We start from the raw sequence: 13,743 nt of genomic DNA, 5'->3' as shown, positions 1-13,743 counted from the left end.
ATGTTCAACCAAAGCTTAATGCCCAGCAAAAGTTAGACTGAGATCTGAATTGAGTTAATTTACAACTACGATCAAGAAAGATATAGTTACTAAGACAAGGAAATGTTTGGTTCCCTTTCAGAAGCAGTGGTGCTGGAGATGAACTGTTATCATTATCCTCATCACCGTATCTACAGATCTATTTTGACAACTATAGTACCTAACACATTCTTTGAGTGTTCCTGGTGTTCTGGATTTAGATAAATAATGACTGATTGACAGATGAATGGCTAAAAGAGATGTGATACATATACAAAATGGAATACTCAGCCATGAAAAAAGAATGAAAAAAGGCCACCTGCAGGAACATGTATGGACAGAAAGACTGTTATACTTAGTGAAGTAAGTTAGAGAGAGGAAAACAAACATCAAATGATAAATCTAAAAAAAAAATGCACTTATGTACAAAACAGAGACTCACAGACTGAGAAAACAAATTTATGGTTTCCCAAGGGAAAAGGTGGGGTGGGGATAAACTAGAAAGTTGGGATAAACAGATATACACACTACTATATATAAAATAGATAACCAACAAGGACCTACTGTATAGCACAGGGAACTATACAGAAGATTCTTAAATAACCAATAAGAGAAAAGAATTTGAAATTTTTTATATATATGTATATGGGGGGAGAGAGGGAGTACACAATAAATATACATACATATATATACGTATAACTGAACCTCTGGCTGTACACCTGAAATTAACATGATATTGTAAATCAACCATACTTCAATTTTAAAAAATCAGGAAAACAAATATAAATGACAACAACGGACTGACAACAACTCAAGCCACCCAAATCAGTCTACAGCAGAGATGATTTGAAAGTTTCCCAGAAAAAAATGTAAGATGTGCAACGTGATGAATAAAGTTGACCAAAACACTGCACTAGATCCACAAAACATCCAGGCTCTCTCTAACACCACCTACATGACCCTGGGAAGGTAACTTCCCCTCTCTGGTCTCAGCTTTCTTCCAATAAGATGCAGATAATAATAGAACCCAGCTCTCAAGATTGTCAACTGGATTAAAGACAGACTAGTGTTCACTCAGTCATGTCCAACTCTTTGCGAGCCCATGGACTGCAGATGGTGACTGCAGCCATGAAATTAAAAGATGCTTACTCCTTGGAAGGAAAGTTATGACCAACCTACACAGCATATTAAAAAGCAGAGACATTATTTTGTCAACAAAGGTTCATCTTGTCAATGCTATGGTTTTTCCAGTAGTCATGTATGGATGTGAGAGTTGGACTATAAAGAAAGCTGAGCACTGAAGAATTGATGCTTTTGAACTGTGGTGTTGGAGAAGACTCTTGAGAGTCCGTTGGACTGCAAGGAGATCCAACCAGTCCATCCTGAAGGAGATCAGTCCTGGGTGTTCATTGGAAGGACTGATGTTGAAGCTGAAGGTCCAATACTTTGGCCACCTGATGTGAAGAGCTGACTCATTGGAAAATACCCTGATGCTGGGAAAGACTGAAGGCAGGAGGAGAAGGGGATGACAGAGGATGAGACGGTTGGATGGCATCACCGACTCAACTGAGATGAGTTTGAATAGACTCCGGGAGTTGGTGATGGACAGGGAGGCCTGGTGTGCTGTGGTCCATGGGATTGTGAAGAGTCAGACACGACTGAGCGACTGAACTGAACTGGACTGTAGCCCACCAGGTTCCTCCGTCCATGGGATTTTCCAGGCAAGAATACTGGAGTGGGTTGCCACTTCCTTCTCCAAGTGTTATGCGTGACACATAGAAGCCCACAATAAATGTTAACTGTTGTAATGGTTATTTTTCAGAACATGTGCACATTAACACACATACAGAAAACAGAATTAGTGACTGTGTAAGCTACCATCTTTATTACCATAACTTTCTTGTTCTTTTTTACCTATGGCACTGGATACCAAATGCAGATAACTGTCTCCTTGGAAACTTTTATTTCAGTCACTGGGTTTCAAGACACTGAAGGTATGTCATGATATTACTATTACTGAATTTCATTAAAATCAGTCAACTCCTTCCAAAGTAATCAGAAAACAAATAGAGCATGTCAACTGGCTTATTTCAGAAGACACGATCCCTTTGTTTTTCTTCATAGTCAAATAAAACAATCTCTGTAGCCATGAATGGTATCGGTGCTTATTTAGTGCAAATACTTTCAAAGAAATGGTGATTTTTTTTCTTACAAGTAGTTGAAGCAGTGAAAAGAGATGAGGCTCGCTCTTTTTTTTCTACACAAAGTCACAGAAAACCTAGGGAAATGGTACCACTTCATGAAGGCAGTGAACAGAGCCAACTTGCATCAGTGCAAAGACCATCTGATCACTGTCACGTAAGCATCAAGCCTTGCTTGTTGGGCTCCACAGAAATTCCAGAGAATCACTCCTCAGAGCCTCCACCCAGTCTTCCAAGTTGCAATGGCCACAGAATTTTGTTTTTCTAATACAGGATTCTCTTACATGAAACCTTTATTTTGCAAACCACAAGCATGACACTGTGACAGAGAAATGAGGGAGTTAAGTCAACAGTGAGGCTGCTCCTTCCACCTCCAGAATCAAGACCCAAATTCAGAACCACAGGTTTTTAAGCCCTGCAGGGACGGGGCTTCAAAGGTACTTCATAAACAGCAAATAATCATGTTAGTAACAAAGAAGAAAAAGAAGCTACTTTAAAGTTACTTTTCAAAATTCAGTCACCTAAAAATGTCATGAAAGAGAAGCAAAGGAAAGACACTGTCAAGTACAGTAGCAGAGAATTTTGAAGTCTATTTGATTTATATTCATTTCTCCTGGGAAATGATTTCTAGGTTTGCAAATTCTGTTTGTATTTGATCTTATCTGATGTTTCATGGGCTGGCGGTGGGACTCAGCGTCACACCGGCCTTTACTGCAAAGCAGAATGAACCTCGTGGATGGTCCCCCAGGCACTCCACGGGCTCCCGTCAGTCCCAAGCAGTGAAGGCTGGGCAGCCAGGACCTTCCCTCTGTCCGCATCCAGACGGGATTCTGTGCACGACACCCTGAGCAAGGTCACATCACTGACCTGGGCCCTGGCACTGACCTCACCACCCTCTTCCCGCATCCCATCGTCAGGCATCACTGCCGCTGCTGGTGAGAAATGTGTACTCCAAGTGTACAGCCCCACGTGTACTCAGCCCCAGTGTACAGCCCCACATGTACTCAGCCCCAGTGTACAGCCCCACATGTACTCAGCCCAAGTGTACAGCCCCACGTGTACTCAGCCCCAGTGTACAGCCCCACGTGTACTCAGCCCCAGTGTACAGCCCCACATGTACTCAGCCCCAGTGTACAGCCCCACGTGTACTCAGCCCCAGTGTACAGCCCCACGTGTACTCAGCCCTATGTGTACAGCCCCACGTGTACTCAGCCCCAGTGTACAGCCCCACATGTACTCAGCCCCAGTGTACAGCCCCACGTGTACTCAGCCCCAGTGTACAGCCCCACATGTACTCAGCCCTATGTGTACAGCCCCACGTGTACTCAGCCCCAGTGTACAGCCCCACGTGTACTCAGCCCTATGTGTACTCAGCCCCAGTGTACAGCCCCACATGTACTCAGCCCAAGTGTACAGCCCCACGTGTACTCAGCCCCAGTGTACAGCCCCACGTGTACTCAGCCCTATGTGTACTCAGCCCCAGTGTACAGCCCCACATGTACTCAGCCCAAGTGTACAGCCCCACGTGTACTCAGCCCCATGTGTACAGCCCCACGTGTACTCAGCCCCACTTGTACAGCCCCACGTGTACTCAGCCCCACGTGTACTCAGCCCCACTTGTACAGCCCCACGTGTACTCAGCCCCACGTGTACTCAGCCCCAGTGTACAGCCCCATGTGTACTCAACCCCACATGTACAGCCCCACGTGTACTCAGTCCAAGTGTAGAGCCCCACATGTACTCAGCCCCATGTGTACTCAGCCCAAGTGTACAGTCCCACGTGTACTCAACCCCACGTGTACAGCCCCATGTGTACTCAGCCCAAGTGTACAGCCCCACATGTGAAGTGAAAAGTCTCTCAGTTGTGTCCAACTCTTTGCAACCCCTTGGACTACACAGTCCATGGAGTTCTCCAGGCCAGAATACCAGAGTGGGTTGCCATTTCCTTCTCCAGGGGATCCTTGCAACCCAGGGATCGAACCAGGGTCTTCTGCATTGCAGGCGGATTCTTTACCAGCTGAGCTACCAGGGAAGCCCCACATGTATTCAGCCCCAGGGTGCTCACAGTCCCATCAGAAATAATTTACTCCCAATTGCCTGGGGCATGAGCCCAAAATCTTAAGTTTTACAGACCCAGGATTACAAAAGGGAACTCTGCTTTTAAAAGAGGAACTTGGGGAAAAAAATCTAAGCTAAAAAGGAGAAGATGACCATGAAAAGGAAAAGAGGAGGAAAAGACTGTAATTCACCACGAGAGAAAACGCGAGGACACAAACACGAAGAGCACACACACGTGATGGGTGGACGGAAAGGTCTCCAAGGTGGAGCTGCGGGGGCTGTGAGCAACGTCAGAAACCGATGCCCACTTCCCTGGAGGCTCAGCAGTAAAGAATCAGCCTGCTGACGCAGGAGACGGGTTCAGTCCCCAGCACAGGAGATCACACACGCCGCAGAGCAGCTAAGCCTGGGAGCCACGGCCCTTGGGCCTGTGCGCCAGAAGGCAGGGGTGCCCACTGCTGAGCCCAGGCACCTGAAGCCGGTGCTCCGAGACCACAAAAGCCACCACAATGGGACGTCCGCGCACCGCATCTGGAGAGCAGCCCTGCAAGCAAGCAAAGCGCCCACATGGCAACGGAGACCCAGCACAAATGTAAATAAATAAAATTAAAAAAATAAACAGACGCCAGCTTTCCAAGCACCCTGTGACTTCCTAGGTCATCTCAAGCCTTATCCCACGAGAGGCCAAAGCAGAAGCCGAAGGACCCATCCCACCTAACGAATGCTCATGTGAACTCCAACACTGCCTGGTGATCCTACTTGAAGATGCTACAAAACAGGCCACCTCCTTCTCTGTCAACCAGTCAAGTCTTTTTTTTTATGGAAGTTTTATTTTTTATTTTTTCATTATTATTGTTATTTTGGTCAGGCTGCAGGACATGTGGGATTTCAGTTCCCTGACCAGGGATCAAACCGGTGCCCCCTGCAGCAGAAGCACAGAGTCTTAACCACTGGGCCAGCAGGCAGTCCCAGTCACATCTCTGAATAACCAAAACACAGAATAAAAAGGAAGCACTCCCTACCTTGAACACATCGAGCTGTTGATTAATTGTCTCCGTTTCCATGCCGACGGGACCCTGAGACTCCTCAAGCTCCTCAGCCTTCTGGAGCAGAGTAGAGAACTCCTGGAGTTTGCTGTAGAATTCCTCCAGGCGCACAACGGTCCCTTCGACCTGCTCTTTCCTGGCTTCTGCGCGGTCCCAGAGCTTGTTGCACTGTTTGCTTAAAGCCTCCAGGTCCCGCTTGATGCCGACGAGGTCGGGAGAGGCTTCCTCTGTGGCCAGCATCATCTTGCATGTCTTATTGGCGTTGGCGTTGTTTGCGATGAGTGCTTCCAGCTTCTCCAGGAAGGCTCTGATGGCCTCCTTCTGCTTCTGCAGTGTCTCCGCGTCTCTCCCCACTGGGGCCATGCCGTCCAGCTCATCATCAAACTCCGCGAACTGAGAAAACATCTCTCGGATGGTGTTCTGGAAATGGCCAATGCCCTGAAGCTTGGTTTCTAAGAAAGAGCACTTGTCATCCACCTGCTGGCTGAGGGCGCCGTGCTCCTGCGCTAAGGTCTCCGCTTGGAGCAGCACCTCGGAGGTGCCCTTGGAGTCGGAGGCCTCCGCCACGAGGTCCCGGGCCAGCCCCTGGGCCAGCTCCACCTGTGACTTCAAGGCCTGGAGGGCTTTCTGCTGGGTCTGCAACACGGTCAGGGACTTGTTGCTGTGAGCCTGGGGCCCCAGGGAGTCGTGCACCGCGAGCTGGTCCTTTGCACCCTGAAGCTGCCGCTGAGCTTCTCTGGAAACTTCCTGGAACTCTTTAAACTTCTGGGCCATGTTCTCGAGGGAGAATTTCTTCCTGTGCACTTGCTCAGTGACCGTGTCCACTTTCTGGAGCAGGCGTTCCCTCTCGTCTGCCACCACCTCTTGGTCTGCCTCACAGACGCCGAGCAGGCTGCCGGCGGCACCGCTCAGCTGCTCCACCAGCCCGAAATGCTGGTCCATCTCCTTCTGCAGCGCCTTCAGCTGGGCGAGGGCGTTCTCCGTCTCGGCGGGATCCAAGCTGCACTTGATTTCCTCCAGGCTGCCTTGACATCTGTCTATCCACGGCCTGAGCGTGTCCACGTGCTCTTTATACTTGAGGGCTTTCTCCAGCGTGTCCTTCACCCTGTCTTCTCTGTCCTTCACCTGCTTCTGCAATCCATCCCAGTTGGTTTTAAGAGTGTTCAGTTGTAACTGCAAGCCTACTTTCTCAGACCCTTGGGTTTTCAGTAACAGGTTTTCACCTTCCGCAATGGTTTTCTCATAAAGGTGAGACTGGGCGGTCAGCGTTTTCCTGAAGTCTTTCTGATCTTTCACTAATGACTCCAAGACCTCGACTTTGGCGGATATCGGCGGAGACTTGTTTTGTTCTTCCTTCTTGGTATCCAGCCAAGCCTGGAAATCTCTAGACATTTGCTGAAACTGGTGAGAGCTGGCACAGGCTGACTGAAGGTGCTCGACATGGGTCTCTAAAAAATGAAATCACAGACAGGTTTATTTTACATCAAAATGTTGAATGAACCTGTGAAAAGCCAAGGGAAAAACCACCAAATCAAAACACAGAATAATCTAAATGCAAAGGCTACTAGCACTGACATTATGCAGAAAGAGAGGGTGGGAGGGCAAGAGAAGGGCTCTACAAGAAGGAGAGAGAGCTTCATGGCCGGATGCCACAGCCACCTCTACCCCAGAGCAGAGACGTGATTACTGTTCAAAGCTCCAGGTGATGCTGATAAACAATTCACCCCTTATCAGTTGTGACCTTTCCACCTCTGTGATTTTTCCCCACTTTGGCTGCAGAGCATGCAGGATCTAAGTTCCTGGACCAGGGACTGAACCTGTGTCCTTTTTACCCACCACTTAGGCAAAATAAGGCAGCCTGCAGGGACCACAGGGTCCTGGGTTTCAATCAGCCTGTTATGAGCTGCAGGACCCGGGGCGAATGACTGAAGCCCAAGGTCTCATTTACCCGAGTCTGAGCCAGCAATGCTGATAGAAGCTGTCTCAGGAGTAAGGTGACCATGCATGCACTGAGCTGAACGCCAGTGATGGAGCAGGGCTCCTGACGATGGTCATCACCACTGTGATCGTCACAGCCCACATCTGCTACCCATACCACGTCAGACTCAAGCAGCAAGCCTAGAATGGTCACTCTGATCAGTAAACAAATCCAATCCATTATTACCAAACATAAACCTGGTGCCGAGTGTTCCTCTGCAGACACACACAGCTCCACGAGCTCTCCTCTGCCCGGCCCTTCTCCGCCCAGGAACACCGTGGCCTCAAACCCCCCGGCCCAGAGCCACAGGCCCAAGGACAACCGCCACGGCGGGCGACAGAGGAACGGGGCAGGGTGGCTCTCTCCCACGTGTCTCTCGGGAGAAGCTCCCGTGACTGAGCCAGATGAACTAACTGCGGGCGAGAAAATGACACCAAGCCTTTTTGATAACTGTTCATCTCCTTTCCCGATGAAACAAAACTGTGACATAGCACAAACGTCTACACTTTTAAAAAATCAATTTTTCTATTTTTTTTACTATTTTCTTTAAAATGAAGTACAGGTGACTTATGAAGTTGTGTTAACTTCCGCTGTAGAGCACAGTGATTCAGTCTTACATATATACACATGCTTTTTCATATTCCTCACCATTACAGATTATCCCAGGACACTGAATACAGTCCCCTGTGCTATATAGCAGGACTCTGTTGTTTATCCATTCTGTTATATCCTATGCTAAACCATAATGGAAAAGAGTATTTAAAAAGAATGTGCATGTGTGTGTGTGTGTGTGTGTATAAAACTGAATCACAGGCTTCCTAGGTGGCTCAGTGGAATCCGCCTGCCAAGGCAGGAGACTTGGGAGACACAGGTTCGATACTTGGGTCGGGAAGATCTCCTGGAGGAGGGCATGGCAACCCACTCCAGTCTTCTTGCCAAGAAAACCCCATGGACAGAGGACCCTGGCAGCTACCAGTCCATGGGATCACAAAGAGTCAGAGATGATTGAGCACACATTCATAACTGAATCACCCTGCTGCGCCAACACCAAAATTAACACAGCACTGTAAATTAACTACACTCCAATAAAAACATTGTTTTAAATAGTATGCATCTGCTAACCTCACACCCCACTCCATCATTCCCCTATCCCTCTCCCCTTGGCGGTCTCAAGTCTATTCTGTCTGTGATTGTGAAAAGCAATCGGGGGCACCTGAGATTTGCCCGGGCCAGCTGTGCGGCGGCCGGCGCCCACCCTGTATCCATCCCCCTGGCTCTGCACAGACCCCACCCCCCACGCTGTGTGCCCACCGGCCAGGACCCGCCCTCCGCGTGCCCGAGCCTGCCTCCTCACAGGCGCTTCTCACTGCGGGCAGGTTCTCTATAGGGGCCTGATTCCCCCGACAGCTTGGAAATGGCTCGTTCACGGATCCCGCTTTCTCGGACATACGTGCATTCACAGAAGACATACAAACCTGCTTTTTGCTCCAGATCCTTAAACGACTTTAAGACGCCGTCCAGCTGCCGACTGAGCTCGGCTTTCAGGTACTCTTCTCGGACCAGGGCTGCCAGGTCCTCGCACAGGGCCTGCGCCGCTCGGATCCGCGTCCCCTCCTGCTCCACCGCCCGCTGCAGCTTCTGGGCCGTTTCCAGCTGCTGGCTCATGGCATCGGGGTGTGCGCCGCCGGCCACGCTGCTGCTGAGCTGATCGTCCAGGCCGGCCAGCTTCTCGGACAGGCTTCTCAGCAGGCTCTGATACTGCGTGCTTTTCCCAACGGCCTGGTCGATCCGGTCACACCTGTCCCTCAGCTGGCCCGTGAGGCTGTCCCATTTCTGGGTCACGGCCGCCATCTGCTCCTTCACTATCCCGTGGGAGGACGGGTGCTCCCCGGGTCTGTGCAGGATGCCCCGGCCGGCCGCGGTCAGCTGTTCATACTGCGGCTTCCTGGTATCGAACTCCTGCAGGAGAATCTGAGAGAAGGAGACAGCGAGGGTAACTGAGCACACAGACGGCCGGAGAACGAGTCAGAAAACACGGCTCTACATTTCCACGCAGTAATGACAGTTAATTATCTAGCTTTTATTTTTGCTTTTGCTACTGCTTTCCTAGTTTCTATTTCAAAGGCAGTGCGTTTATCGTAAGCTAAACCCGAAGGGCAATGCTGCTTCACTGAGATAACACTTGGTCTAAAGTAACATTCCCTGAAGGGGGAGAAACAAATAAATATTTTTGCTAGTCTGGGGAGAAGAAGAGCAATTCATGCACAAGTTCTCACACACAAAGGGAAACACTGTATTTAGACAAGTTCACGTCACCCTAGCACCAAATCTCATTTTCCTACTTGTACTTTTCTTTTTACAGCAATTTTTTGAATGCTCTATAGCATTTGACACCAAAAAAAAAAAAAAAAGCACAGTGATAACAGTATTAGGCTATACCGACTCACGGTGCAATGATTTACAAAGATTTCTTTTTAAACCTAAGATTGATATGTAGGCTTTTTTGCAAAGATTTACCCAATAAATCACATCGTTTAAAGTGTGCGGGCTCACAGAGGCTTTCACTGTAAAATGAATGATCTCCAAATTGTCCTCCTTTTAATGTAACATTTTGTCTATCTCTGGGAGACCATGGACAATCACTTCTTCTCAAATGTTTCTTTACCTCTTTTGCTTACAGTCTATTCAGATGAAGAACGTACAAGCCTAGAACAGTATGTGACTCAACTGCCTGGACTGATTTGTATTTTCAGAGCATGGATCAGCCTCCCCGCACTAAAACCACCACCCGCACCGAGAGACGCTCCCTAAGACCCCAGCGGCACTCCTACGATCAAGTCTGACTCACATTTTATTAGTTTTTTCCCCATGTGGATTTATCTTCTCATAATCAGATGAGTCTAAGTAACCTTGTGGGTTTCAAGGTTCCCTCTCTGCCTCCCTTCTTTCTCCTCCTCCCCAACTCAGGGCTGTTCTGAATGACCTTTATAAGTTTCATTATCTACTACCACAATCAAAATGAATCAAACTCCAAAGGAGTAATTTCTAAACAACATACTAGCTTCTCATAAAAATGCTATTGCTTATGCAATCACATTAATACTTCAAAGAAGGTCCTCTTTAACAGGGGTCTGTACAAACCACAACATGACTGAGACAGTCAAGGGACCTGACCATCCAATGGGCTCAGTGGACCATCAGGGGCGCTCCGGAGCTTTGCTCCTCTGAGGTCCCATCAGCATCACACTAGCACCTCATGGGCGTCTGATACATCACAGAGGCCCGCCCGGGCAGGCAGAGCACACACTGTCCAACGCTAAGTTATTTCTCATGAAAACACCCACCTTGTTATGTCACGGAGACTCACCTGCACCTGCTGCCTCTGCGTGTTCAGCATATTCGGGTCAATTGACAAGGGCCCAAGGACACTGACCATCAGTTCTTTTTCCACAAGCCACTGTTTTAACTGAGCCTCCACAGTCTGGAACTGCGTTAGATTATTTGAGGATTCTTCCAGCTTTTGTTGTCTATCAACTGTCAATTGATTGAGTTCTTGCCACTTAGAATCTTAAAAAAAAAAAAGATAAAGGATGCAACAGAGGTTTGATTTTTGTACATTTAACACAACTATATCTTAATGAAGATTACATAACAGAACTCAAAAGGATCCCCAACGGCCGTCATTCCACCCTCATGACTCTCCTCATATAGTCTATTAAAAAGCCTGACCTAAGGGTTCATTGCATTTAACAATACAGACTTTATGGTCCTGAGGGTTGTATGTCAGCTGAAGTATAAGAAAAATGAATTTGAATCTGATTTTGGAAGATGTTGTAAATTATGGGATACGCCTAAGAAACCTCACTCCTAGAAGTCCTGCAGAGTTTATTTATTCACCTAGAACTGACCTATTAGAACAATGAACACATATCCTTTTCTTTAGTAGCAAACCGTCAATGACCAGTTCGAGGTAAGTGGCCCCCAAGTACGTGTACCCACGGCCAACTGTGCCCTTCTATGCAAATCAGCAGCCAGCTGCTCGGAAGTTACACCAAGAAGTCTCACCAACCCTTTAAATTCAATATTGGAAAAGAAAAAAAAGCTATAATGTTCCTATCTGAATGGGTAGATTTTTCCAGCTTTTAGATTTTTCTTGAAGGTTCTTCTCTCATACATCGTGAGATGCAATAGTTAGATTTTTTTCACGACACTCCTAAGTCCTTGATCACCAAACCTTAAACCCAGTCCTTCCATTCCCAACACCCGAATGCCACGTGGGTCCCGACCCTGTTTCGCCCAGACCAGTGGTTCTCAAACTGGAGCTACGTCAGAGACCCCTGGAGTCTGCTCACACCGGACTGGGCCCACCCGGGGGACTGAGGAGCAGGTCTGAGTGAGGCCTGAAGGTCCACGTCTAACAGCCCGGGGTGCTCAGCTCTTGCTGCCAGGAGCGCGTCACCTGCACCCCCAGCCCACCCAGTTTACCGGGCTCCACTGCCACCCGGGACCCTCAGCTTCAGCGAACCTGTTCCTAAATAATCTCCCTTAGACATCACTCGACACATCACTCCTGGGCCCAAACCTCTCAACACGTCACCCCCACCAGGCAGACGGCAAAATCTAACCACCTCTGCGTGACCTGCAGAGATGCCCAAAACTGGCCCTGTCTACTCATCCCAGAGTGTCTGTCCTCCTCTCGTCTACGCCGCTGACCTCCATCCTCTTCCAAGCTGGGTGGGCGCACTCGGGCCCTTCTGCCCACATGCTCCATCCTGCCTCAGGACCCACTGGGTCTCACCCTCTGCTAGGATGCCTGCCTGTTACCCCCGCCCAGCAGACAGCGCGCTCCCTGAAGCCCGGAGATACTGACCATCCCTAAACACCAATCACTCCACAGTCACAGAAGCTGTGATGAGCTGTGACAGACTGCTTTTCAGCTAGCAGAATATACCACAGAGCTGCTTTTCCTATAACCCAACCCCTGAAACCTTCCCTAAACGACATCATTCTATACGGCCTGTTCTAGTCAGTCACAATCTGACAGCAAAACAATGCAAGTAAACATAAACGAAGAAGGAGAAATATCAAGATCTCATCAGGAAGCTTTTTGAAACATACATTCCTCACTCCCACCCCTGTTTTAAAAATGCTTTGATAATATTCTCCCAAGTAATTCTGATACTCTAGGCGACAGTCACTGAAATAGGGCCCGATTAATTATTAAGCAACAAGAGTTTCTATCAAAATAAACCTTTCAACATTAAGATCTTTTAGGATGCCTCTTTTTTTTTTTTTTTTATATTGCAGTTAAGCTGATTTACAATGTTATGTCCGTTTCAGGTGGACAACAGAGTAAATCAGCTACACGTGTAAGGACGAGTCTTATTAAACTGCAACGTACTTCAAAACATCTAAGTTCATCAGAGCACATCTAACTCTAAAGAAAGGCCAAGGTTTAGATAAATATAACGGAACAACTGACAGTGAAGTGATGTTTGTGACGAGGTAACACACTCACTTCGTGCCAGGGTTGGTCTGAGCTGCACACACACCGACCCACTGAATTCTCCAGACAGCACCATGACGTGCAGAGGATGACTCGCTGTCTTACGCGCATTTCAGTATCATCACAATAAGGAAAGGGGGTGATACAACAACAGGGACTGGGGAGGAAATGCTGCATCTCCGAGAAGAGAGCACGTAGGGACAGGCTGGGAATGTTCACGGCACCCTTCATCAAGAGCGAGCCCCGGCCCTGTGGGGAGTGGCCCCCACAGGCCCTTCAGGAAAGCGCCCAGCAGCACGAAGCAGAGGCTGGCAGGGTCCCCCCGGGAACTCCGTGGCAGAAAAGGGCACCCACCTTTTCCAGACAAATAAACTAAAAAGACTCTCTACACTAAAATATAACCAAGCATAAAAAATTAGAAGCACCCAAAGTCTAGCTAAAAAAAAAAAAAAGACCGCAAAGAAAACATGTGACTCAATGCACAGCACTGTATTAACTAGTATCTACCTTCTTTGTAAATATAAATTTTGTTACTGTGCTTAGTGAGAAAAACAAAAGATATGCCAAGGCCCAGCCCCAGACAACATGAAATGACATTTCCACTTCTGAAATTGCAAAAATAGATTCTGAAATGTGGAAGCAAATCTCAAAGTCAGGGAAACTATCGGATATTTTTTTCTGATAAAGATTATGATTTTTTTTAAAAATGCCTGGGCTTCTGTCCGAGGCCCCTGGTATAAGTGGCCACATACCTATATCTGTCAACATCTGCTTCCACCTGGGGGCCTCCGGAGCATCTGGATTCTCCTCAAGCAACTCCGTCAGCTTGTCTTTCAACTCCTGTATTTTGTTCACATTTTGCTTCAGTTCTGCCTCAAACAACTAACGAGGAAATTTAAAAAAGTAAGTGCATTAGAGTGTGGCAACATCAAAAGA

At 47.9% G+C, this 13,743-nt stretch overlaps 1 protein-coding gene across 17 annotated transcripts in view; it reads right to left on the bottom strand.

Annotated features, from left to right (window-relative positions):
- Nucleotides 1-13,743, bottom strand: part of DST (dystonin) — a 522,273-nt gene that overhangs the window by 97,434 nt on the left and 411,096 nt on the right. For all 17 annotated transcript variants that reach the window (XM_043907023.1, XM_043907022.1, XM_043907025.1 and 14 more), the window contains 4 exons: nt 13,560-13,689; nt 10,669-10,868; nt 8,777-9,272; nt 5,300-6,771 (listed from right to left, as the gene is read on the bottom strand). In XM_043907023.1, the coding sequence (XP_043762958.1) occupies nt 5,300-6,771; nt 8,777-9,272; nt 10,669-10,868; nt 13,560-13,689 (2,298 nt within the window). The remainder of the gene's footprint in view (nt 1-5,299; nt 6,772-8,776; nt 9,273-10,668; nt 10,869-13,559; nt 13,690-13,743) is intronic.

The sequence above is a fragment of the Cervus elaphus genome, chromosome 7 (assembly GCF_910594005.1).
Source record: "Cervus elaphus chromosome 7, mCerEla1.1, whole genome shotgun sequence".
NCBI classification, from domain to species: domain Eukaryota; kingdom Metazoa; phylum Chordata; class Mammalia; order Artiodactyla; family Cervidae; genus Cervus; species Cervus elaphus.
The sequence above is the reverse complement of the archived record's forward strand: the minus strand, read 5'-3'. Positions and strand labels throughout refer to the sequence as shown.